The sequence below is a fragment of the Notolepis coatsorum genome, assembly GCF_963971535.1.
Source record: "Notolepis coatsorum genome assembly, chromosome: 6".
NCBI classification, from domain to species: Eukaryota; Metazoa; Chordata; class Actinopteri; order Aulopiformes; family Paralepididae; genus Notolepis; species Notolepis coatsorum.
The window spans coordinates 163,051,865-163,079,336 of record NC_140170.1 but is presented as its reverse complement, the minus strand read 5'-3'; the positions used below and the strand labels follow the sequence as shown (position 1 = coordinate 163,079,336).

General features: G+C 45.6%; 1 protein-coding gene across 3 annotated transcripts in view; it reads left to right on the top strand.

Annotated features, from left to right (window-relative positions):
- Positions 1-27,472, top strand: part of prickle2b (prickle homolog 2b) — a 242,322-nt gene that overhangs the window by 193,678 nt on the left and 21,172 nt on the right. For 2 of the 3 annotated variants that reach the window (XM_084316501.1, XM_084316503.1), the window contains exon 3: positions 24,199-24,382. In XM_084316501.1, the coding sequence (XP_084172627.1) occupies positions 24,199-24,382 (184 nt within the window). Of the gene's footprint in view, positions 1-7,647; positions 8,195-24,198; positions 24,383-27,472 lie in introns of those variants that run through there. The other variant, XM_084316502.1, reaches the window with a different exon arrangement.

Genomic DNA, 27,472 nt, shown 5'->3' with positions numbered 1-27,472 from the left:
TCTCTCTCTTCTCTCTCTCTCTCTCTCTCTCTCTCTCTCTCTCTCTCTCTCTCTCTCTCTCTCTCTCTCTCTCTCTCTCTCTCTCTCTCTCTCTCTCTCTGTTAATTTTTCATACACTCTCCTCTTCATCTGCTGCCGGATAGGGACGCCGAGATGCAACTTGTACATTATTAATTTTACCGCTTCATAGGAGTGATAGGGGTGTGAAGATAATATGTCATAAAAACTCTCTTAATGAATTAATTAATTGAATGCATTGCATTGCATTTATATAGCGTTTTTTTTAGACACTCGAAGCGCTTTACAATGTTGGGGGGGAGGTTGCCTCCTTCACCACCACTGTGTAGCACCCAACCTTGGGCTACAGGCTCAATGACTGCCGTACACTGGCACCAGGCACACGTCACACTACACAATGGCTGAACGGCTCAGGAGACAGGGATTGATATCAGCCAATAAAGGTGGGGGGGGGGGGCTGATTACGTGGCCTTAATGGCGGAGACCTGATTGGGAATTTAGCCAGGAACGACGGGGAACCCCCTACTCTTTGCGATAGACGCCCTGGGTTCTTTAATGGCCGAATTCAGTCGGGACCTCTGTTTTAATGTCTCATCCGGTTTAACGTCTCACACCTGAGTCAGGAACACACACCGTCTTCACCTGCTCAACAGAGTTATATTCTATATGCAACGTTTCAGTCAGGGATCTTCTTCAGGCCTTGTTCAAAGATGAAATCAAACGGTGATTCAAAATCGATTCTGATTATTTAACCTTCTGTAGTGTGGTAGTGAAAGGGTTAAGCAAAAGATTCAATGCATCATAACATTTTTATAAAAATTTTATTGTGGATTTGTAATAGGAATACAAGTGTTATTGGACCGAGTTGGTTAGCAACAGCTGAATATATAGGATGAAAACCTTGCACAGAGATTTACATTATGTAAATTCAATTCATAAACGCACATGATTAATTTTGATGATCAGTTTTACAGATAGATGCAGTCGGGGGTGACAGTGGTTCAGGAGGTAGAGCGTTCGTCTGGTAATCAGAATGTTCCTGGTTCGATTCCCGCTCCTCCCGGGCAACGCGTTGAAGTGTCCTTGAGCAAGACACTTAACCCCTAATTGCTCCCAATGAGCAAGTTGGCACCTTGCATGGTTGCCTCCGCTGTCTGTGTGAGTTCACGGGTGAACGTGAGTAACTAAATTGTAAAGCGCTTTGGCTAAAAGCGCTATATAAATGCACCATTTACCATATAGAATGAAAACCTTGCACTCTCTGCGGTGGTAGGCGAGTGCTTAGACCTTAAAATTTACCTTAAATGTACGTTTTTGATGTACTATGGGAGAGTGCTTCCGTGGTACCTGAGTAGAATTGTGTTGGCTTGGCTTTATGTGGCCCTGACAGAATGGGCTAAGATAATATATCAATACTGTGGCTGCTGCTGTTCTGCTGCTCTGGTCAAACTGACGAGGAAGCTGCTGATATCCGTTATTAACGGAGCATCTGGTCCGCCCACATGGCCAGCGTGGTCATTTGGATGACGGCCACATGGCAACATGGCATGTTAGGCACCAAAAATAGAAGTCAATAGAGGTTTAGGGACGGCCTGGCGGTTAGAATGACCTTTTTCGTGTCCACCGCTGTGCCCTTGAGCAAGGCACCGAACCCCTGCCTGCTCCAGGGAGGCCACAAATGGTAGACTCAGTAACTCTGACTCCTCCATTGAAATGCATATGCCTGGGAGGAGTGGGAATTGAACCGGGAACCTTCCGATTACCAGACGACCACTCTACCTCCTGAGCCACTGTCTCCCCCACTGGCACCTTGCATGGTCGCCTCTGCCGTCGGTGTGAATGTGTGAGTGAATGGGTGAATGTGAGGGAACAAAATTGTAAAGCACTTTGGATAAAAGCTGCTATATAAATGCACCATTTACCATATAATGTGCGTGTGTTTTACTCAAGAGGACGTATGTTCAAAAGACAATTTCTCAAAGGGGAATTAAGAAAGTAGCAAATTCCTACACGTGTAATCAGGCCAGCCTTGTGGTGAATGGAGGAGAGATTTGATTTGATTTTGATTTTATTACGGATCCCCATTAGCTGGTGCCATGGCAACCAGCTAGTCTTCCTGGGGTCCACACAAAAAAACATACAAAAACAATTATTGCAAAACAGAACGATTAAAAGCCAGTACTCAACATACAATACACAATGAAACTAACAATTAAGATGGCTAAAATTACATGCAAGCAAAGAAACAGAAAACAAAAAAACAAAACTAAATACAAAATACAGCGTTAAATACAATTTAAGATTGTTTTTAAAATTGAATATTTTTAAGAATTGCTTTTAGAATGCTCATCAATGTTACTAAAACATCAATTTCACCATACCTTTAAAAAGAAAAGAAAAAACACACAAAGTAATCGGAAGAAGTTTTGAATAACATGGCTGCAGCTACACTCATGCATGACATATATTAATTTCCTTCCGGATTATGGCTCCTTCGAGTTTTCTTTTTGAAACTGTCCTTGTTTTCCGTCCGTATAATATGTAATGGGATCCTATTCCAGTATGTTATGGCTCTATACATTGCAGTTTTCTTTAGAGCGTTGGTTCTAGGCAGAGGTAGGGTGAAGCGAGACTACTTGAAGCATGTCTGGTATTATGGTCATGTCTATCATTGGTGGATAAAAGCATAGAATACAATTGAGTGGGTTTACCCAAGGTACAAATGTTCTTTAAAAACCTAATCAAACTGCATGCTAGTCTCTCCTCCACCCTCATCCACGACAGTCTAGCATGCATGCAGAGCGGTGGTCCACGCCAGCGGTGCCCACACCACTCATCTGGGTCACGGTGGCTGAGGAAGAAGCTGAACGGGAGTTGAGTCAGAAAGCTGGCTGGAGGGTGTTCGGCGTGGGAGGCTCCACGGTGGGCGGTTCATTCAAGGAGCGCAGGCAGGGGGCTCGTTCTGCCTCTTGAAATGTGGGGCTTTTGTGTTTCGGGAAGATAAAGTGGGATATTATGGTTAAGAGATGTTCTCGTTAGATGTGAATCTCAGCTCGCAAAAAAGCCTCCCATATCTCATACGTACATATAGACATGGGAATAATGATGTCAAAAGTCATTTTTATTCGCCATTTCTTATGTCCCTGTGCGACCCTCCACTACATTCTTCATTTACTACAACGCTCCTTCCTCCCCCCGCTGCATTCTCTTTCTCAGGCCAGAAAGTGACCTAATTGTGTTTTTAATGCACATGTAGGCTGCTACAGTATGCCTGGGAAGCGCTTGTTGAAATCCAGCCATCGTTGGGTACACAGCGCGCTGTAGAGGCCGAGCTCCGCAGCTCCGGAGTCTCCTGTCTGCACAGGAGATGGATGATCTGATGGGTAGGTGGGAGGGAGGTAGGGCTAGCGGTGTGATTCTCTCCTGCACCGAAGGTCCGCGGTGGGAGTGGGCCGGGAGGGGGGGGGGGGGGGGGGGGGGGTAGCGTAGAACCTGGCCCCCTTGAGGAGTCACTTGACAAGGTCGCCTCCTTCCTTTGCCCTGGGCCCTTGTGCGCAGAACTCTTGATTAGTGTCCCTCCCTGGTCTCTTTCTCCCTCACTCACTCACTTTCAATTTCTCTCTCTCCCTCTCTCTCTCTCTGTGGCCTAATGGCTTGCCCAGGCCCGGGCGCCTGCAAGGCCACTCAGAAGGACGGGGAGTTGAGCAGAGGGGGAAAAGGGGCTTTTGTGTTAACGAACCGCCCCAAGCTAATTAGAATCACAGCCAAGCTGGCTACTCTCATTTTCCTGCTCTCCTCCCCTTGGACAAATACGATTTCACCCCTCGGCCGGTTGTAGAATTAATCCAGTTACTGTTCAACATGGAGTGAATAATAGCCACTTATCTGCCAGGGAACACTGTCCAGTGGGGCTCTTGAGCTGAATCCCCCCCCCCCCCCCCCCCCCCCTCCGGCATTTTATGTCACACTAAATCCGTTTTTATAGGCAGCGGAGTTTCAGCCAAAAGTATTGGTGGATACTGGTGGCAGTGAGGTGGCAAAGATCTCTGGAAGGACACCAGTCAGCCCCCACAATGCCTTGCCTGGGTGTGAGGCCGGTTGAGTTCTGCGAGAGAGGAAGTCGGCACCAAACGGTCGTTAAAGAGAGTTTGTCTCTCACTCCCCCAGATGGAGAGTGATTGGTTATCTTTCTCCAAGGAAGTGGCCGCAAAGAGTGTTTTCCTCATATCTGTCTGTCTCTCTGTGTGTCTATCTCTTTCTCCCTCTGTCTCTCTCGTCCCCCGCCCCCCCCCCCCCCCCCCCCCCTCTCTCTCTCTCTCTCTCCACCGTGTCTTCGCTATCAGCTGTTGGGGTGACTCCCAGCTGCCTGGGTGTTGACTCTAGAATGATAGCCATCAGCATTTGCCACATGAAAGGAGAGGAGAGGCTGGCATTCTCAAAAAAGCACATGCAGGGGGGGGAAAAAAGAAGGGAGAGTAATTTTGGGGAGGACACTTGATGTATTTCATTTTCTAGATCATGGGATTCATAATCGGGAATGTTTTGTTTTTAATCCTAATCCTGGAATCACACGAATAGTTTACTTCCCTGGCCGGGCTTGAAGAATCATGGCGTATGATAAGAACCTTTTGAGGCACCGAAACTTTCCTTCATATTTCAGATTGGTCGTTGGCCTCAGGGGGGCCGCGAGTATACACAGTGTCTCTCATCCTGTGCTTTGATGGGGCACAAAGGCCCTGATATGCTTATGCATACTTTGGAGGGGAGTAAACCTGCTTGGCTCACTGTCTAAAATTACCAAGCGGAGATTCTCTGTGCATGCCAAGAGTCAGTCAACGCTATCTGTGGCATGTCCCTCAAGCTGCCCACTGCTTCCCCCCCCCCCCCCCCCCCTATGTGTCAGGGGGACTTCAGCTTGGCATTTAAAGCAGCTCTCTACAGGTCTCAGACCAGCTCATTGGGGGGGGAAAGGGTATGGCTCAAAACGGGGAACGACGGGTCCCGAACCAGTTGACCCGTTCCGTGGTAGTCGCGGAGTGGCGGGGGGGGTGGGGTGGGGCGCTGTCACTCAGGGTTCCTCGTAAAAGCCTGTGGATAAGGCCCTAAGTACAGACTGGTGCGTAATTGATACTCTTGTGTTTGTAAAGGGGCTGGGATTATATGTTCTTGTGTGCCGCGCGCCCGAGACGTAGCGAGAGTCGCCAGAGCCACGTGTGAGAGGGAAATCCAGGCCAGGGAAGCGGCTTTCGCTAAAAACAAAAACCGGACCTCTAGGCTAACCGTAGGAGGTCTGAGGAGCTGTGTCCCAAAAGGACAGAGGAGACTGCGGTGCCATCCTCGGAACCCAAGGAGGCTATCGGGAGCCGCTGGCTGTTGTTGTTGTTGTTGTTGTTGTTAGCAGCCTGAGATGCCTCTTCCGCATAGAACCTCCACCCTTTACTTCAAAGCAAGGCTTGCTTTCCTCTCCCCTTTCTTGTATTGTGTGTTGTTCGCAGGGACTTTGAGAAAACAAATAAACAGACGAAGACCAATCTTGATTTACTTATTCGCTAACCTACTTCCACTCTATCCGCTGTCCAAGTTTCTGCTACGTGTGGCTCGCCAGCGAGCTCTCCATTTTGTTTAGCCTCTGACTTTTTCCGCTTCCCTCTTTTTGACGCAAATAATTAGCTGCAGCAGTGGGACATTGTTTAACACTCCCGTACTAATGAACACGCACAGATAGCATTACGGGGCTTACAGCCATGCGAGTGTTTGAGAGATTATAAGTAGGGGGACCAAAATAGCCAAAATGGCCGGTAATCTGTCGGAGAACAATCGGGGTATTTATCCTGTCACACCTAATGGTTGGGCTGACTGACTCGACTTGTAAGCCATATCAATAGCAGCCCCCCTGCCTGGCGGTTTACGACTGCATGAGCTTTTACAGTTGTATGAGGAAATAATTTTAATGGCTTAGTTTATGGCTTTGTTTATGGACATGGGTCTATAGAAGACATTTGACCCTGAAGGACTTGGAATGTGTTTTTTTATTTTCTTTAACCATCTTCCCCCCCTTGCTACAAAACAGAAAAACCTTCAATGTTTAATGTGCCTTACTTTGGCCCTGAAAAGACACCTGAAGTGTCCTTGATTTATTCCGTCCAGCAAGCTGTGAGACAGGCACACCACGTATAAAGCTCCATGGTTTACACTGTTATCCAGTCACATTAAGACATTATCAGAGATATACAATTATGATTAATAAAAAAAAAACTTAGTTGGCTAAGTAACAGCAGGCAATTAGATTAGATTCAAATGTATTGTCATCATACAGCACAAAACAAAAAGAAGTTTGGCATCCAACCAGAGTGCAAATGTATACAGTAAAGTGCAATAGGTATATACAATGTACAGGTGATTAAACTGAAGTATAATATAAATGAGTACTACAGAGTAATAATGCTAATCAGATGTATGTACAGCACAGGTATAAAGATACTATGGTAAGTCATACTGGCCAGCGGTATAACTAAGAGTAGGTAAGGGATATATACAGATATAGTACAGGTGTGTAAAAAACATTATATGCAGGTATTCAGTAAATATATATATTTATATATGTTCCTCTCCCCTCAAAGTATGCCACAATGATGTGGAACTCCCCCCCCCCCCCAAACAGTGAAGGAATGTGAATGTCCTGATGAATTGAAAATGGGGGACCCCGATGTAAACGAGACGAAAGTATTTTTCTCGTCTGCATCCTCTTAGCAGTTGTTTTGTATTGAGCTGTACTGTACTGTATTCTGCAATCTGTTAATACAGTTTTCAATCAATCAATCGTGTATTGTACATACTATCATATAAGGTTATATGGGTTATATGCAAGTATATAAATACTTAGGTATATAAAATTATTATATGCAGGAATATTTAGGCAGATGTGGATGTATATATATATAAGTAGTTCTGATTACAGTGGGCAGTTGTGGACAGTGAAGGCAGTATAGACGGGTATAAATTGAGTATAGGCAAGAGTTCAGAGTTCGTACAGTATTATGTCATACAGTATTATTTAGGCTAAATACCTGCCTCTTCATTAATGGTTCATAAGTAGCCAGCCTGAAACAATTGTGAGGGACCTTCACAAATAATGGAGAAATCGATTTATGACCCCTCTAATTCCATTCTACACATGATGTATTTGATACAATGGCCTTTTCATTGGTCTGTAAGCCTATTCTCTTTTCTCCTGGTAATGTCCATTTCTTAATATGTTAAATAGCACCATACTGTTTGCAGGGGACATGTCCCCCCCCACAGGACAGTGTCCCGCGGCTCCTCTCTGCCCGCTCTACCCGCTCTCCTGCCCCGCTCTGCTGAGCTGATTGGCCCGGGGCAGTTGATTCAAGGGAAGTCGTTTAATTTACATGCAAATGTTGCAAAACACCAGTCATTCACGCCGCTAATTATACCAATGTTAGGACGGTGACTCGCTGACATCACACACCAGCCTATTAGCATGAGAGAGAGCTGAGCTGAGAGAGAGGGAGAGGGAGAGGGAGAGGAGGAGGAGGAGGAGGAGGGGGGGGGGGGTTGTGTTTGAGAGAAGGGAGAGAGAAGCTCCGCTGTTCAGAGGGGGAGTCACAAGCGAGCGGAGTCCGTCTGCATCAGCGCTCCTCCGTGTTGTTTATGCGCCGAGAGATCCCCAACAACATGGATCTCCATGATTTAACTATCTAGCATTGTTTGCTTCGCCACCGAGGGGGAGATCAGATCCCCGTGTTATTCGTTTGGATTGCAATAAACTGGATTTTCTTTTTTTTTACGCACTCATTTGGACACACCGGGACAGGAATTTGTGTATTTTTACGCACGTTTAAACTTGGCTTTTCTTTACACTGTCCTCATTTCACTTCCAAGAATCCGGGCGCTTGATGAATGTGTTTGCGGAGAGAGGGGCTTTTTTTGGGGGCTTTTTTTTGTCCTGCGGGCGGCCGGAGCCAAAGACGCACAGAGTAGTGAGAGAGAGAGAGTCTGGTGTTTCGTGGCTAAAGCTGTGGCACCGGGCTGCTGGTGAGACACAGAGAGAGAGAGAGAGAGAGAGAGCCTGCGATGAGGAGAGCTTTTCAAACTGGCAACGCTGCTGACGGCGGGGCTGTGAGCTCCAGGACCCAGGCTCATACTTCATAAGAAGGTAATAATATAATAATAACTCACTTCATAAGAAGGTAATAAGCACAGAGACCAGACTGCTGTCTGTCGCTCCTCCTTTTGGCTGCTTATCTCGCTGCGTATTCGCATGGCTGGGTTCTGATTCGACCTTCGATGCCCCCATGGTTGTTTGTTTAGGGTCTAAAACTCGAAATCGACATTTAAAAAAATACATGCAGCATTAATGGTTGATCCCTCTGTGTGAAATGCACAGCAAACGCGCTGAACGTGCACTATTTTCGAAAGGCTTGCCTGCAGGCTGCACGCAAACTGCTGCACACAGGTTTCCATTCCAAGAGAAAGTTGGGTATAGGAACTTCCACTTATTCAACATTTAATATCTTTTTGATTGTCGGAACGAGAATGTAGCCATACAAATGTTTACAAGTGGATCGTTTTTTTAAAACGACCTCGCGTTATACTAGCCTTCCTCCCCCTCTGCCCGTCTGAGTAATGGACGTGGATTTCTCTCTCTCTCCCTCTCTCTCTCTCTCCCTCTCCCTCTCCCCCTCTCTCGATGGGACAGTGCGGTGGTCAAGCTGAGCCATTGCTTTCCATCCGAACGGATTACTCTTTGTCGTGAAGCCTCTGTGGGTTATTATGCCTTCCGTGGAGAGATTGATTGAGTCTGTATGGGTCAGTTTGGATGGATTAGCATATGAACGGACCTAACCGTGGAATAATGAATAATGGTGGGACTTCAACAGCTGGCTGCGGAGTCAATGGGCAGGGGCTTGTCCTCGGAAAAGTAGCCTAGGAATTAAACATTAACAAGAGTTTACAGGCTGCTCGCTATTTTATTTCTGAAGTATATAGTTGCTTCTGGGAAAAAGATGGGTTTACAGGCCTCTCCTTGACATTCCATTCTTCCACCGATGACCGACACACGCAAAGTTGAGTTAAAAGCAGAATACTCTGGCTTCTCCCAAGTGACACCTCAGGCATTCCTTATCTGCTGTTTGTTAGTAAACCTGCTGAGGATTTGCACAGATGGCTCACAAATCCCAGAGAACTGATTGCCAGTCTCTCTCTCTCTCTCTCCTGTGAACAGTCTAGCTCTTGGTTTTTGGTTGATTCACTGATCTGAATTGGAGATGGTCCCAGAAACGCGTCCCCTCCTTGACTCTTCTTCCTCGTCAATTCCCCGTACGACGTTGCTGCTGTGTATACTACTAAGCTAGTGGAACAAGTCGGTTCAGAATTACTAATGTGATCCAGTCTCAGGCAGAACCGGTCATAGCTGAAAATCATCCCCCAGTTTGATGTTACATAAATCTCTTTCTCTGCCACCCCTTCTCTCTCCCTCTCTCTCTCTCTCTCTCTCTCTCTTGCTTTCTCTCTCTCTCTTCCCACACACAACCTGTACAATTCAATGAGATAGAACGGGGAGCTCGTGAGACGCACACATTTCTATTTCTCACTGTAGCAGGGGGGGGGGACTTGGATACCTCGTTGGTCCACCTCTGGCAAGTTGACAAACTGCTCTGCTTTACACATTCAGTGGTTGTGTCTTAGTTCTGTGTGTGTGTGTGTGTTATCTCACACCTCTGTGTGGTACTGTAAGATTCAGATTCCCTGCGGCAGGTGGGGGCGTATATAGACCTAATCTCCATCAGAAGGGGCATATTGTATCTGGTCCTACTGTATAGATAATTGGCTACTGATGGAAGACTCCTTTTGATCGGGCTTGATTTCTTGTTGGGAAGAGCTCCAATCCACTTGGATTGGCTTAAAGGAATATGCCACTTTAATGGAATGTCAGCAGCCTAAAGACGTCATCTACACGTGAGCTGGTGACCACTGCTGTCCCTGTTCTTGACCGTCAACCATTCCTCCTACTAGGTGCCAGGCTCATCAAATATGTCATGTCTACCTACCTGTGTGTTATTTTTTAGCTAACGTTGCCATTTTCAAATGATCATAGTAAAGGAACTAGGCCTACTCCGTCCTCACCTGAGGTGTAGTTTGACTTCTCACAGAATGTTTAGAATCTTTATTCCCACTCTCCTATAGTCGTCGAACGTCTCAAACAGGAAGAAAACAAACCGGCGCTATATCTAGGGATGGGTACCGAATTCGGTACTTTTGAGGTACCGAACCGAAACACGTCGGTACTACCGAGTAGCGAATCAAGTGAGATACCGAAAAAAATTACTTATTTTTTTTAACTTTTTTTTTTAACTTTTTTCTTTTCATGTCAAAGTTCACACGCACAATATATGCTTACCTAGGATTTGACTTGATTCAACAACAAAGCAGTCGGAGCAATGACGAGCTGAAAACTGTCGAAATTGTAGTTATTTGAAGTTTGGATTTTTTTTTTTACGACTGAGGTAAATTAAATTTCTTGAGACTAAAGTACCGAAAAAAGGTACCGTTGGGTACCGGTATCGATTCACAGGTACCGGTACCGGTATCGGTTCAAATGTGAAAGGTACCCATCCCTAGCTATATCGTTGCTTGTATTGTCATGTTTAATAAATAATTATTATATATGATCATTTCCCCAACATTTAAAAAAAAGTCTCTTTTTATAAATAAGTGCCGAAAATGAGTTGGAAAGAAAGGGGTTTAGGTAGGAGGCTGTGGTGTCCAGGCGTAGAGGCGGCTCTGTGAAGGAGTGTTTTCTTCCAGCAAGGCACTATGTAACCGTGGGTAACCACTCTCCAAACATTCCACCTAAGGCAAAGATACACAGCTCACTCAGACCTACAACAAATCAGCTGGATCTGCTTTTATTTTTCTACGGAAATAAATCCGTAAACACGCATCAAATGCCAAAACAAACTCGTGCATCTGACTCTTGGTTTTATTTTCAGTTTTATTGATAGCTGCACAGCAGTAGTTCATACTTCTGTAGTATGATATTTAGATTGGGTCCACAAAATGAATGGAAGTGAATGAGGAGCCTGCCACCTGAGAGGAATGGTGGTGTTGACGGCGGACAACAGGGACAGCAGTGGTCACTCACTAGCTCACCTGTAGATTGTTATAGATGGAGGTAAGACTGCTCAACCTTGACAAGTTCTACTAAAGTGAAATATCCATTTTAAATCCCACCCTGGTCTGCACATAAACCATTGCATACCCTGACTAGAATGAGAGAGCTAGGCAACACCCAAGCTACTACAGCACGCGTTGACCTGCAAAACCACCTCCAGTCATGTGTATTTAGGAGAATACCAAAGAGACTCATATCCAAGTAGACCTCACCCCCCCCCCCTCAAATTTCCCCAAGGGGACCAATAAAGGAGTATCTTATCTTATCAGCCTTGCTCACGTCCGTCAGTCAGAAATCTAGTTGCTTGTCGTATTGGCCCTCAGTTCTTTATTCAACAATGGTTAAACCTTTGACCTCAGTCGGCGCCGCCGTGATTCTTTTGACTTGTTTGAAATTAATTCAATAGTGCTTGTCCCTCAGCTGACAACCTATCCACCAAATTGCACAAGAAATGTCAGTATACTATGTCCGCACTGCAGTTATGGACAGACACACAAAGAGGCGAGGGCTTACAGTACCCTCTCATGCATTGAAAAGTGGATCTAATTAAGGTTATAAAAAAGAAAAGGACTTTAAACAAGAGGTGTAGGCCTTGAATCATCGGAATTCCAACAGCAGTTTCAACAAGTCTTTGAGAACAGCCAGACGGAAACGTCCATCAATAAACAAAAGGCAGAGAAAATAATCTGTTGTCTTCTTTTCCACAAACTTCACTTCCAGAGAAAACAAAAGCAGACTGAGCTGCTATTTGCTTCCAGCTGTTCTGCCTACCATCCAGATCTTTCTCATCTTCATCTCTCTTCTCTTCATCATCCTCATCTATCCATCCTGATCTCTCTTCATCCTCATCTCTCTTCTCTTCATCCTAATCTCTCATCTCTTTATCCTCATCTCTCTTCATCCTCATCTCTCTTCATCCTCATCTCTCTTCTCTTCATCCTCATCTCTCATCTTTTTATCCTCATCTCTCATCTCTTTATCCTCATCTCTCTTCATCCTGATCTCTCTTCTCTTCATCATCATCTCTCTTCTCTTCATCCTCATCTCTCTTATCTTCATCCTCATCTCATCATCCTGATCTCTCTTATCTTCATCCTCATCTCTCTTCTCTTCATCCTCATCTCTCATCTCTTTATCCTCATCTCTCTTCATCCTGATCTCTCTTCTCTTCATCTCTCTTCTCTTCATCCTCATCTCTTCATCCTCATCTCTTCACCCTCATCTCTCTGCATCCCTCTTCATCCTCATCTCTTCATCCTCATCTCTTCTCTTCATCCTCTCTCTTCATCCTTATCTCTCCTCTCTTCATCCTCATCTCTCCTCTATCCATCTTCATCTCTCCTCTCCTCTCCTCATCCTCATCTCTCCTCTGCAGAACTGGCATTTAAAGATGGGATTTTAAATCTGTCCGCTCCGCGGTGATGCCATGATGGAAAAGCTGCCGCGGTTCTGGGATTGGCTCAGGAATGAGTGCAGGGGGGGTTTTCTGGTGGATTCCGCCTCAAACCTACCAAGGCTCTGCTTCCATGACTGGTTTTGGGATAGAGTTTAATAACACAGGTCTTTTCTTTCTTGGTTGGTTTGGAGGGTGAAGACAGTCGAGAGTTTTTCAAGCATTTTCTTTGCAAAGATAATTTGAGCAGGGCTGTGAACTTGTTGCAAGTCCTCTGTTAACCCTTGCACATGGTCTGCTAGGTGAAACCGCCTGGTGCTGATTTGTCTCGGGGGAGTGTCAGACGATGTTTAAAAATGACTCGTTTGGGCAAAAACGCACGTTGAGGTGTGTTGGTAGTCTCTGTCTAAAACCACTAAACCAAGTGTGTGTCCGGCTGTTAGGCACCCTATCAGGACCTAGTTAATGATCTAAACAAGCCTGTTGCCCTGGTTACAGGATTAATACAGAGGGACAGCACCATGATAATTAACCCAACGTGGTGAATGATTGCCCGCTGGCATCACAGTCATGGAGATTACTGTCAGCCAAATACACCCCTAGTCTAAAGAGAAATCCCCCAAAAACCTCATGTTCCTCTCGACCAATGGAAACGCCCAGAGGTTACGTTTCCCTGGGGAGGAAAGACCAATCGCCTTTAAAGAGGAAGCTGTCCACTTGGCTTCCTCTGTTGTAGCTTTCGGAGTCGTTTATGAGGCGCTGGTGATGTACTTGACTTGTGTTACCAGAGCGGCCGGTCTGTCCTAATTGAAATCATGTAGACGACGAGGAGAAACACGGCTCTGCGTTTCACGGGGGAAATCCCAGGCATGCGCTCGGCGCTCGCTGTAAATCAGAACGAGTGAAGGAACCACAGAGGCCCCCGCAGGCTACAGCTCTGCCAATCCTGATGTCGGGAGATCAGATGTTTTGTTAGGTGAATAATCACTGAAGGATGTTGATCTGGACAGAGGAGAGAGAGGGAGGGAGAGAAGATGGAAAGAGAAAGAGACTCGTGGGACAAAACGACGATCCAGTCCATATTTTACCCTTACAACAATTAATGAGTATATGCTATTGTTTTTGGCATATACTGAGTCATGTTTTTAAGCCTTTTAAAAAAGGCCACATAATGATAGTCTTCAGAATGATATGGGGAATGGTGTTCTTCAAATTTGTAGTGGTGATGGTGTGGGGGGGGGGGGGGTCTCTGAAATAGCTTGAAGGTCTGAAGGCCTTAAATTCATCTTGGCTCATGGGTTTTTCGCTCGTAATAACCATAATTGATTTTGACATTATTGCCCTAAGGGCTATTATTTCATCTTGTTACTGCGGTAGAGTGACATCAAAACAGAGTGATACATCTCAGCATTTTAAATCACAATACTTAGAGGACTATTTTTTTTCCCCCCCGGCAGACTCTCTATACGTCTGGAATCATAGTGATTGATTTACGTGAGTTGTGGTTTGTTGTTAGGCTCCTCCTCCCGGCTGCAATTCAGACCTGAAAATAAATGTAATTGAAACAATGTCGCAAAAAGTTTCTCATATAGTAGAGTACCCCTTTGTTGGCGCTGTGCCTCAAAACATTTGTGTTTCCTGTTCTCTTGATTCATGTAAAGGTACCCAAATTGGTACAGATTGATCTAGCGTGAATCGGTACTCTGTAGTACCGATTGTAATTCGGTCGGTATACCCTTAATAGTACTGAGTTCGGTACCCAACCTTATTGAGGTCTTTTAGACGGACACTGCGCTCAACTGCAGCCAATTCGAGCACCAAAAAAAAAAACACAACTCTCTTTCGATAGTGGTCCAAAGTCCTCCAGACCTTGTTCGGAACCGGTTAATAATATCATGCCAGATAACGCAGGGTTTTAGGTTCAAACTAAACCATTATCCTTAAGAATCACTTGGCAGATTGTGGCTCGATATTGTAATAAGGCATTGTGTGTGTATTGTGTTGTCATCACTCTCCCAGGGGTTCTGTGTTCTCAGGCTCCTCTACAGCCCACCTCATACATCTGTAGAATGCAGGCCTGTGTGGTGGGGAGGTGGTGGTGGTCTGTCCTCCTAGCAGCCTGTGAGGTGGTGGTCTGTCTGTCCTCCTAGCAGCCTGTGAGGTGGTGGTGGTCTGTCCTCCTAGCAGCCTGTGAGGTGGTGGTCTGTCTGTCCTCCTAGCAGCCTGTGAGGTGGTGGTCTGTCTGTCCTCCTAGCAGCCTGTGAGGTGGTCTGTCCTCCTAGCAGCATGTGAGGTGGTGGTGGTCTGTCCTCATAGCAGCCTGTGAGGTGGTGGTGGTGGTCTGTCCTCATAGCAGCCTGTGTGGTGGTGGTGGTGGTCTGTCCTCCTAGCAGCCTGTGCGGTGGTGGTGGTCTGTCCTCATAGCAGCCTGTGAGGTGGTGGTGGTGGTCTGTCCTCCTAGCAGCCTGTGTGGTGGTGGTGGTCTGTCCACCTAGCAGCCTGTGAGGTGGTGGTGGTCTGTCCACCTAGCAGCCTGTGAGGTGGTGGTGGTCTGTCCTCCTAGCAGCCTGTGAGGTGGTGGTGGTGGTCTGTCCTCCTAGCAGCCTGTGAGGTGGTGGTGGTGGTCTGTCCACCTAGCAGCCTGTGAGGTGGTGGTGGTCTGTCCTCCTAGCAGCCTGTGAGGTGGTGGTGGTGGTCTGTCCTCCTAGCAGCCTGTGAGGTGGTGGTGGTCTGTCCTCCTAGCAGCCTGTGAGGTGGTGGTGGTCTGTCCTCCTAGCAGCCTGTGAGGTGGTGGTGGTGGTCTGTCCTCCTAGCAGCCTGTGAGGTGGTGGTGGTCTGTCCTCCTAGCAGCCTGTGAGGTGGTGGTGGTCTGTCCTCCTAGCAGCCTGTGAGGTGGTGGTGGTGGTCTGTCCTCCTAGCAGCCTGTGAGGTGGTGGTGGTGGTCTGTCCTCCTAGCAGCCTGTGAGGTGGTGGTGGTGGTCTGTCCTCCTAGCAGCCTGTGAGGTGGTGGTGGTGGTCTGTCCTCCTAGCAGCCTGTGCGGTGGTGGTGGTCTGTCTGTCCTTCTAGCAGGAATGTGGTGTGAAATGTGTTCCTTCAGGTCCACTCTGCATTCCTCCAGGCTATTTATACCCTCTCTATCTCCAGGCCTGGTCGCCCATCTGGAGGCAGAATCAAGTGTTAAGCACCCGGCACTGTGTCAAAAGAGTGGGAGGTGTGTGTGTGTGTGTACGCGCGGTTAATCTTCTTTAAAATAACATGTTTTTAATTTGAATTTTTTTTTGCTTTTGGTGCCAGTTCTCATTGGAATTCTGGTGGGTGGGTGGGTGGGTGGGTGGGTGGGTGGGTGTGTGGGTGTGGGTGGGTGTGGGTGTGGGTGTGTTCGTCTGTGTGCTTATTTGTGTTTTCGTCTTACTATGCTTATAAATAAAAATGTAAGCTTTGTAACTTTGAATTAGGGGTAGCATTTTGGTTTAGGGGTATCGTTAGGTTTAGGGGTAGCGCCAGCGTTTCGGGGTAACGTTGGGGTTTAGGGTAGCGTTAGGGTTTAGGGGTAAAGTTGGGGTTTAGGGTTAGGGTTTAGGGGTAGCGTTAGGGTTTAGGGGTAGCGTTAGGGTTTAGGGGTAGCGTTAGGGTTTAGGGGTAGTGTTAGGTTTAGGGGTAGTGTTAGGGTTTAGGGGTAGCGTTAGGGTTTAGGGGTAGCGTTAGGGTTTAGGGGTAGCGTTAGGGTTTAGGGGTAGCGTTAGGGTTTAGGGGTAGTGTTAGGGTTTAGGGGTAGTGTTAGGTTTAGGGGTAGCGTTATGGTTTAGGGGTAGTGTTAGGGTTTAGGGGTAGTGTTAGGTTTAGGGGTAGCGTTAGGGTTTAGGGGTAGCGTTAGGGTTTAGGGGTAGTGTTAGGGTTTAGGGGTAGCGTTAGGGTTTAGGGGTAGCGTTAGGGTTTAGGGGTAGCGTTAGGGTTTAGGGGTAGTGTTAGGGTTTAGGGGTAGTGTTAGGTTTAGGGGTAGTGTTAGGGTTTAGGGGTAGTGTTAGGTTTAGGGGTAGTGTTAGGGTTTAGGGGTAGTGTTAGGTTTAGGGGTAGCGTCAGGCCTAGGTTTTATGGGTAGTGTTAGGGTTTAGGGGTAGCGTTAGGGTTTAGGGGTAGTGTTAGGGTTTAGGGGTAGCGTTAGGGTTTAGGGGTAGTGTTAGGTTTAGGGGTAGCGTCAGGCTTAGGTTTTATGGGTAGCGTTAGGGTTTAGAGGTAATGTTAGGGCTAGATTTAGACTTGGGGTGAGGTTAAGATCAGGCTATTAGGGGATTATAAATAAAAGAGATAGCATAATATGTGAGATCGCATAATTATGTATGTGCTGCGATTGTCCTAACGTGTGTGTGTGTGTGTGCGCGTGTGTGTGTGTGATCGCCCTTAATCACCCATACATTAGTAATGATGGTGAGTGTGGAGCAGCTATAATTAGGGGGCCTCCTCGCTGCGTGGCCCCAGGCTATAGCATCACACCAGCGGGAGAGGGCTCTGCCAATCTGCCCTCTCCCTCCTGGACGCCTTGACAGCAGCTTGATGTCTTCAGTCTGCCTCCCTCTCCCCGTATGCCACTAACCGTCGGCATCAGTATTCATGGGAGTCACTTCTGGATATTTAATGCAACGCGTTAATATTCGGGGGAAGCCTTCGTAGCTTGCAGCAACACCGGTTGATTGTCCTTGCTCAAGGGCACACGAAGAAGATGCTGGGGTGTGCTGTTCTGCTTGACGTGGTGCTCTGAGCCAAGAGACGAGCCAGTGATCTGTCTGTGCTTCTCCTCCGGCTGAAGAGATCCTCAAGTGGTGATGGAGAATCCTTCCACCTTAAAGGATAATGTCGGTTATTTTGTACCTCCACTCCGGTTCTCCATCGTCTGGCAGCGTCATGCTGGTTGATTCCCGGAACAGAATCCAGTCTGACGGGCTGTTGTTGTTGTTGTTGAGTGAGTTGTGGTTCTGTTGTTGTTGTTGAGTGAGTTGTGGTTCTGTTGTTGTTGGTGAGTGAGTTGTGGTTCTGTTGTTGTTGTTGAGTGAGTTGTGGTTCTGTTGTTGTTGAGTGAGTTGTGGTTCTGTTGTTGTTGAGTGAGTTGTGGTTCTGTTGTTGTTGTTGAGTGAGTTGTGGTTCTGTTGTTGTTGAGTGAGTTGTGGTTCTGTTGTTGTTGTTGTTGAGTGAGTTGTGGTTCTGTTGTTGTTGTTGAGTGAGTTGTGGTTCTGTTGTTGTTGTTGAGTGAGTTGTGGTTCTGTTGTTGTTGTTGAGTGAGTTGTGGTTCTGTTGTTGTTGAGTGAGTTGTGGTTCTGTTGTTGTTGTTGAGTGAGTTGTGGTTCTGTTGTTGTTGAGTGAGTTGTGGTTCTGTTGTTGTTGTTGAGTGAGTTGTGGTTCTGTTGTTGTTGAGTGAGTTGTGGTTCTGTTGTTGTTGAGTGAGTTGTGGTTCTACTTCTGTTGTTGTTGAGTGAGTTGTGGTTCTATTGTTGAGTGAGTTGTGGTTCTACTTCTGTTGTTGTTGAGTGAGTTGTGGTTCTGTTGTTGTTGTTGTTGTTGTTGTTGTTGTTGTTGTTGTTGTTGTTGTTGTTGAGCGAGTTGTGGTTCTGTTGTTGTTGACTGAGTTGTGGTTCTATGAGCTTGAGTCAGCAGCTTTCTGTACGGCTCTGATCCACTGCATGGCAACAAACACAACATGGTTCAGAAGGTCCTCAGAATTTACAAGTTAGGTTCTGGAAGGTATACACTGTATACAGAATATAAAGGTATACATATAGAATATAAAGGTATATACACTGTATACAGAATATAAAGGTATACATATAGAATATAAAGGTATATACACTGTATACAGAATATAAAGGTATACATATAGAATATAAAGGTATATACACTGTATACAGAATATAAAGGTATACATATAGAATATAAAGGTATATACACTGTATACAGAATATAAAGGTATACATATAGAATATAAAGGTATATACACTGTATACAGAATATAAAGGTATACATATAGAATATAAAGGTATATACACTGTATACAGAATATAAAGGTATACATTGATTGTATACAGAATATAAAGGTATACACTGTATACAGAATATAAAGGTATACACTGACAGTATACAGAATATAAAGGTATACTGTCATGGATCCATGCAAATGGATTTTTACTATACCGTCGTTCAGGATATGATATGATATGATACATTTATTTATATTGCGCCCCTCAATCAATAGTTACATCGGCCCGGGGCGCATCCCGGGAGAGAAAGAGAAACAAACAAAAAAGACGGGAACAATACGAAAAACAGACGAAATATACAGGCAGTCCAACCAAGCAGATAGAGAACAGACCGACATAATACACCACACACACAACAATACAAAAAAAACTAGCTTATGGATTGTTTATGACATATCATAAAATATATATATACATACTGTATATTTCTAAGTTAATAAATCTTGTATTACAAGATAAAGACATAAGATTACTACAGTCACGACATACTGTTATATACCGTCAACTCGATATCGCCCAGCCCTGGTACGAAATCTTTTTACATTTAAGCACAGAAACACTTACGTCGCCGATCGACAAAAAAAAAACGCTTTCATCAAAACATTGTCACAACAAGCAATTCGCCGTTCAGGGAGCCGTCCTTTCCTCCAGCGACAGATCCTCCACCAGACCCGTCTGTCATTCTGTCAGGCCGTTGTCCTCAGCGTCCTCCTGCTACTACCACTGGGGCCGCCCGTCACCCGGAGCCCACAGCAGCAGCCGCCTGTCTGTCTGAGGGGGTTAATGGGATTGTCCCCTGCTTTGAGCCGCCTGAGGGCCCCTGGAGGCTAGTGGGGTGTGAGTGACCTGCCGGCCGCCCAGCGCACCGGGGCCCGAGCTGTCGAGGACGGGAGGAGAGATCCTGACGCCAGCGACTGTCGACAACATCGGTATCCGTGGCAGTCATATATCTGGATACGTCATGCATTCTTATTGTGTTCCTGTTCAGTGTCTCATACATTCAGTGTCTCCTTCCTGAGCAGTTCGCCCGCCGTTGCCTTGACCAACAAAACCTTGCATCTTCAGTTTTTTAGTGTGATTTCACATTTTGGCACAGTCTCTCTCGTCGTGTGCAACATTTTTTATCACCACCATAGCACACATTCACATAACCAACCCATTCAGAATAGTACTAGCTACGCTGTTGACCAGTAGTAGTCATACTGTCATTGTTTATTATACTACAACTCTGTACATCTTATTAGCTTCTTAGTAGTACTAATTTTGTATATTTTGTACCCAGCTTAATCGCCTGTACATTGTATTGCTGTTGCACTTTACGGTTAACTTACATTTGCACTCTGGTTGGATCCCGAACCTCTTTTCGCTTTACTGTACGTCTTGTGCTGTATAAATAATGAGGATACATTTTAATCTAATGTGAATGATAAACACTATAAACCCTCATACTCCCTTAATCTAGACGGCAGTGGTTTGAATATGAACCCGATTGTCTTGGCCTACAGTACAACACTATATATTTTGTCAAGATAGTTGAACACTCAACTTTCTGTTTAGATTGGACCGTGTCTCATATTTTCATGTGTTTTGCTTACATACCATTACATATTTATGGGTTTCTGTGTTTTCCCAACCCTGTCGGGTGCATGCTCTCTATATATATAAATGGAATAATGTATAGAGCAGACGTTCCCATACAATAATCGACGCCCTGAGCTGTGATGATAAACCACCGGATGCGTAGGCCTGCCCGGCGCCACCTTTTGATTTTCAAAATCTTCACTGTAGGAGACGTTCGCTACTTAAATTGAGGGCGACCGTGGCTCAGGAGGTAGAGTGGTCGTCTGGTAATCGGAAGGTTCCTGGTTCGATTCTTGCTCTTCCCGGCGGGGCAGCGTGCCAAAGAGCAAGACACTTCACCCTTTCACCTGTGAGGCACAAACATTGTAAATCGCTTTGGATAAAAGCGCTATATAAATATACCGTTTACCATTTAAATTGTTACTTTTAATTTGGTTTCCCGATTCGTAGTTAGTATAGGCTTATCATGGCTGGGTGTTGTGGACAATGTCATGAGGTAGCGATGAGCCCTGCGCTCCCTGAACGTACTATTGATGATGTGACGTCACAATGGCTCCTGGCCATTGAAAACTATAGACTGTTTCACTGGAATTGTGTTGCTAGGGCACCCACCCCCCCGCACACCATCTTTTCCAACTGCTGCCCTCTGGTCGAAGGTACAGATCCATCCAGTCCGGTACTAGCAGACTGACCAACAGCCTCTCTATCTACTGGCTTTATGTATATGCTATATATTCAGTATGTTTGCATGCCAGTGGTGATGCTCTAAACCCAATTTCGTTGTACCAACAATGACAATAAAGATTATATTCTATTCTATAGACTTCTGAAATGAAAAATGACTCTTGGCTGTTATTTTTATTGTTGTTATTATTAGCCTACTGTTCAGGAGAACAAAATGGAGTAGTCGGTCATCCTAATCCTGCGAAATATAACGTCTCAGTTTACTGCTCTCTGGACACTTGTGGAGATGAAAGAGCACTTACAGAGAGAGGGGAGTGTCAGCCCTCCAACACTACAAACACAATTTTCCCTCCAAAATTCACACATGGGTACGTTCCATTTTATGGCTGGGTGTGGATCCACTTGACTGAGGAGAGTGGGGCACTATTCATGTTAAGCATCTGCTAACATTTGAAGCTAACCTTTCAGGGTATAGACAGAGTATTTTGCGCGCGTGCATGTGTATGTACAGTACTGCTTTCCATCACTGTCAGTGGCTGTTTGCTAGTCATTTCCCCGGGTCGTTCCCCAGGCTGTTTGTCATTACATCCTCGCTCTCTCTGTGCTCGAGAGGAGTGTGTGTGTGTGTGTGGGTGTGGGTGGGTGGGGGGGGGGGGGGGGGTGTATGGTATCTGTGGGAGCCAGGTCCTCGTGGTGAGAGGCGCAGCAGGAAGCCTTGACTCGTGATCTCTGACCCTTGAACTATGCTGTGAGTTTACGTTTCGCATCCTACACGGGACGGAGGGGCCTCGTCGTCGCAAAGGGCACACATTCACGGTTGTGAACGTAACTCAGGCATTTTATCTGCCTACTTTTTACGGAGGCTACGGGTTGTATTCACTAGCCCGTGTTACATTTCACTGACTAACGTTAGCTGTTTTTCCACTGGGAGTGGCATTGTCACGTCGCTTGTTTGTATTGTTAGTGGTTGAAAGCAGGCTTAAGTGTTTTGCTTCTAATCAGTCCATCGTAACCTACCATTTTGTTGAATGAAAGCTCGGTGACTCATTTTCGTGTTGATATGTATTTAAACTAAAGAGCTCCTGCTGTTGCCATGTAGGCCAATTACAACACACGGCACTCGTGAGACACACAGTACATTTCAACAGATGGGGTTCGGCCATTTGTGGCGCCTTACGAGCAGTAGGGGTCCGGTGCCTGCTCAATGGCTGTCGAAAAAGAATTGAACCTGTGACTCTCTGGTTACGGGACGGTCTCTTTAAACCGTCGGACCACCCTGCTGCCCCGAATACATTTACATTTGGTCATTTAGCTGAACGCTTTATCCAAAGCAACTTACAGGTTCGGTACGGCAAGTCAGCGGGAAGGGTACAACTAGGGATGCACCGATATGAAAATTGGCCGCCGATACCGATACCGATTGTTCAACTAACACTATCGGCCGATACCGATACCGATACCGATATTTGTATATTTGTATATAAGTATTTGTAAAAAAAAAAAAAAAAAAAAAAAAAAATTATTTTTTTTTATTTTTTAATGAAACTACTGTATATTTGTATGTGTATGTTTGTATTTGTAGGCCTCTTTACTTAAAAAAAGGAAACATCAAGAAATATGTTTATGGTATCACTATCTCTCTCCCAGTATCGTCTTGCGGCCTGCAGAGGGATACTATTTTCTCAACCAGAGCTTTCAACCAATGCAATGGAACCATTCTTGCGGCCTGCAGCAGGATACTATTCTCTCAACCAGAGCTTTCAACCAATGCAATGGAACCATTTTGATTGACAGTCGATTCGGCCAATTACGCCACACCGGTGACCGCTAGCACCCACCTCCTGCTGTCCTTACCACCAATCGGCAAGCGTTTATAAATTTTTCTACTTCCGGGCATGTTCTGTTTGCGAGAGCAGAACACACTTAACGTAGCTACCGGCGCTCCACGCATGACCAAATGAGACATAATGATTTTACTGCAACAAATGTTATAATAAAACAAAGCCTTTCTATACATTTGTCTGGTTGAAAACTTTATTAACAGATTGCAGAATGTGTAGTTGGGTACGGAATGAGCAACGGAATGGAACCGAGCTATGAACGTACTAACGGAGTAATGCCTTGTTTACTGCTATCTTTGGGTAAATAATATGCTTGTTATTGAACGTGTAACACTTCATTTTAACAGCAGATACTTTCTTAAATGCCATCTTCCCGAGAGAGGGTGTTGACGGGGAGTTGTTATTAATAGCATTGAACAGCTAACCGAAAGCTAGCGTTAACTATTGTTAAAGGTTTAGCCATAACGTTACCTTGGCTAAAGTTGCGGCTATTCATAATGCAGCAATAATGACTGCAGACCTGCAAGCAAAGTACAGCAAGTTGACAAAGGAGTATTCCAACGCAAATCACATTTTCACCAGTAACGTTAGTCTTGCATCTAATAGCTAATAACGTAGCTACGTTAGCTGCCCGGCCCGCCGACCGGCGCTCCACGCATGACCAAATGAGACATAATGATTTTACTGCAACAAATGTTATAATAAAACAAAGCCTTTCTATACATTTGTCTGGTTGAAAACTTTATTAACAGATTGCAGAATGTGTAGTTGGGTACGGAATGAGCAACGGAATGGAACAGAGCTAATGAACGGACTCGGAGTAATGCCTTGCTGCTATGGGTAATAATAATATGCTGATGTTATTGTCCGTGTAACACTAACTATATAACGCTAATGCCACAAAACGAATGCCTTGTTAATCATAAATAGTTACTTTGATGCAGTAGATTGTGTGTGTGTGGGGGGGACGGCGGGCGTTGTGCAGGTAGATCGCGCGAGTGAACTTTTTTTTTTTGCCTTTTGACGCTACACAAATTGATGGGTATTTATCGGCGACTGCTATCGGCACATTTGAGCTTATCGGCCGATAGGCCGATAGCAGTCAACAAGGCACTTATCGGCCGATACCGATACCCGACCGATATATCGGTGCACCCCTAGGTACAACTCTTTCAGCTGAGTGACAATGTTCATCAAACAGTGTTGAAACTTGGGTGCTGCCGTGTTTAGTGCATAGTAGTAGAGACATATATAGTAGGTACTAGGTAGTAATATAGGCAAGGAAGATTATTTAGTGGAAGAGTGCATGATGGAGTGGAAGAGTGCATGATAGGAATACATACAATACATAGAATACAGCAGCTCAGTTTCTCCTTTTCACATTTCCAGTCCGCCGGTTCCACGTTTTCCCATTTCTTCTGTATTCCTGACCACTCTTCCCTCTCTCTGGTCCTCCGCAGGAAGATCTGTGTGCACTGCAACTGTCGCCGCGAGGAGCATGCAGTGACGGCCATGCCTGTGGAGATGGAGAAGACAGTCACCAAGCTAATGTACGACTTCCAGAGGAACTCCACCTCTGATGACGACTCCGGCTGCGCCCTGGAAGAATACGCCTGGGTCCCCCCGGGGCTCAAACCAGAGCAGGTAACGTCTCATGACCCCTGACCCCTTGACCCCTGACCCCCCCTGACCTTACTCCAAGGACGCTGATCCTGCTTTGTTCAGAACGTTTAGTCTGTCAACTGACAATGTGAAAAGGGCGTTGAACTGCCCTTAATCTAAACCTAACCCTAACTTCAAACACTCACCCTAAAAATCGACTTTTCCCTGAATGTGAGGACATTGAGGACCGGACAAAATGTTTTCACAAGAAAGGTGGGCTTTTGTGCCCTGAAGTATAGTTTTACAAGTGTGTCTGTGTGTATACTCACACACACAAATGCATATGAGGGTCAGATCACACACAGTCTGGAAGTGACTGCTCCTATGCAGGTGTATAGTCGTATGCTATAATGTATTGTCACACCCTGCAATTTTCAGCTCATAAACAGCATTTAAATTTTGCTCAGGAAGGGTGGAGGCATGGAGCTATATGTTACCTGCCGTACAGTCATAGCTAATGCGACCCTTGTTTAAGATGTCTTCTGCGATCCACAAAGAGCTCTACACTTATACACAGTATGTTCCCCTCCTTCTCCTACACTGTACACTACGCTGCTCATTGCCTGACACTGGGCATAGTTCTCCTTCATGTCTATATTTAGTAAGTGTGTCAAATTGAAGATTATCATATCCCCTTCTGGTGAACTCGCCAGTTGTGCTAGTTGTGCCTTTTTCAAAGCTAAACGTTTGACATGACGAACATTACGTGCCTCCAGCGGTCGATTTGAAGCGGCTGTTCATTCTGCCCACAAAAATGTTTACAGTAGATTTCATCGCTCTCCCGGCAACTCTGTAAAGCCCCCCTGATGCACAAACAAACTACTACATGGCCCTGTGCACGTCCAAGAATACCCCCTTTTATAAGAGTGTAGGTGCGCGCACAAGGGAGGCTTCTCCGCTTTATGGGACAATGAAATCATTTTATGGATGCCGCATTCATTTTCTTCATAAGCCAAGAGCACAAGCCCTATTACCTGAGCAATGAGGCAGTCGATATGCCGTTTACGCGACCCTCTGGAGGGCTGAGTGCAGCTATTTTTCACCCCCCCAGAGTCAATCAGGATCTCATCAAGTGACTATATTGCCTCTGGAACAGCTTTAGCCGGGCTAAGACTTTGAGTTGTGTGTAAATAACACGCCAAAAGAGCAGAAGGCTGAACAATATTGACAATTCTGATTCGGCCATTTGGTTTCCAGGTTACCGTCATAAACGCTTATAAATAACAGAATAACAGATTCATTTACAGAATGTACAATGGTGCAAATGCACATCAACGACTTACACGTTTCCACAGCGTGACTGACGGACGTGGTACAATGACGGCGGGACATTGCATACAGCGCACACAGAGACAGCATGAGAAACGCATCACTCCCCCATCTATATGTCAACGGGTCAATTTTCAGCGCATGTGTGGCAACTGTTCCGCTTATGTTTTGAAAAGGAGGTAAGTTATCCAGCGCGTAGCGGGCCAACGCCTGGGGAGGAGCGTTCTCTGTCTGCCAGCCGCTCTATGAAAACGAGACGGCACTTAACACATTGACGGCCACTGGGATTAGACGGGCCCCACTCTATAAGGCCAGCTTCTCATAACAAGGTTTAACTATGCGTGAGGTTGTTTGTAGAGCTAAATCTATATTTTAAATTATTGCTATGTGTCTATTGTCATTGTCAATTGACACTATAAACCTTCCCTTCAATATGCCATAAAGAAATAATTTTTTCATCAATACGTTCCCATTTTATAGCGTTGTGAATATGAACGTTATATCGGATTGGTCTAGGCTAATTCATGCAAAACGAGTTACAGGGCGCTAAGCTAATAACGTTAAATCGATTGGCGTTTCGGTCCTACACAAGCTAGAGATAAAAAATCTAAATGCATATGATCGATATCATGTTCCACCATGAATGCATGAAGGGGGAGGGGCGGGGGAAGTCGTTTCTGATTATTGATTACCAATAACAGCATTCGTTATTGAAGCCTCATCAGGGAGCGAAATTAACTTTTTGACTCACCGGCCAGTGGCGGGTAGATGGGAAGAGTCTACCCGCCAAGCATATTTCTTACCTGCCAAAAAAATTTTGATTAAAAAAATATATATATATATTTTATATAATTTTTTTTTTAAATATAATATATATTATATAATCATACTTGTAGTTGTATTATCTGCGAGACATCGCCACCACGCAATAAGTCAAAATGCTTGCTATCTGCAAACAGCTCCACTGTCTGTGTGTATACTTGAGTAGCCTCCAGCTCCAGCAAGGATTCTCTGGCCCTGCAGCTAGACCCTATATTCAGCTAGACCCTACATTCAGCATGCAAGGATTCTCCGGCGATGCAGCTGGACCCTATTTTTAACATTACGGTTATTTTGTCAAATCACATTCAACATGCCCTCAGCTAGAATACGCATTCAATCAATGTTATAAGACATTGATATCAGGAGCTATCTGTAGCTACTGCTAGCCCGGTAGATAACGTTAAGACAATTTAGTTTACTGGGACAGATCGATCTAAGTGAGCTAGCTAACGCGAGCTAGCTAACGAGGGAACGGAGGTATTATGCAGCTCATGGAGGTCCGATCTAGACTAGAGCAGACTGCTACCATTCTGAGAGCTTAACGTTAGCACTAGAGCTGCGGGCGAGCTGCTACCATTCTGAGAGCTTAACGTTAGCACTAGATGCTGCGGGCGAGCTGCTACCATTCCGAGAGCTTAACGTTAGCAGTGGCACTAGAGCTGCGGGCCGCTCTGTGTTGATACGAGCAGAAGCCAATAGTATCCCGCTGCAGGGCTGGCCCGGCTGGGCGGATATGACTCGTTGCCACGTTTTTTTTCAAAATAAGAATATCATACGAACCGAATGCTGCTAACTGCCGGAGCCATCGATATTATGACTCTAGCTGCGCTTGGGCCGGAAATGAGACCCGCACAGATTTTCAAAATAAGAGTATCGTTATGAACTACACGTCCACACGCCACACGGCGGGCAGGGCTCTCAGTGGCAAGCGCCAAAGGTAAAAACTGAGCGCCCCTGGTGGGCGGCGGGCTTTTCGCCCCC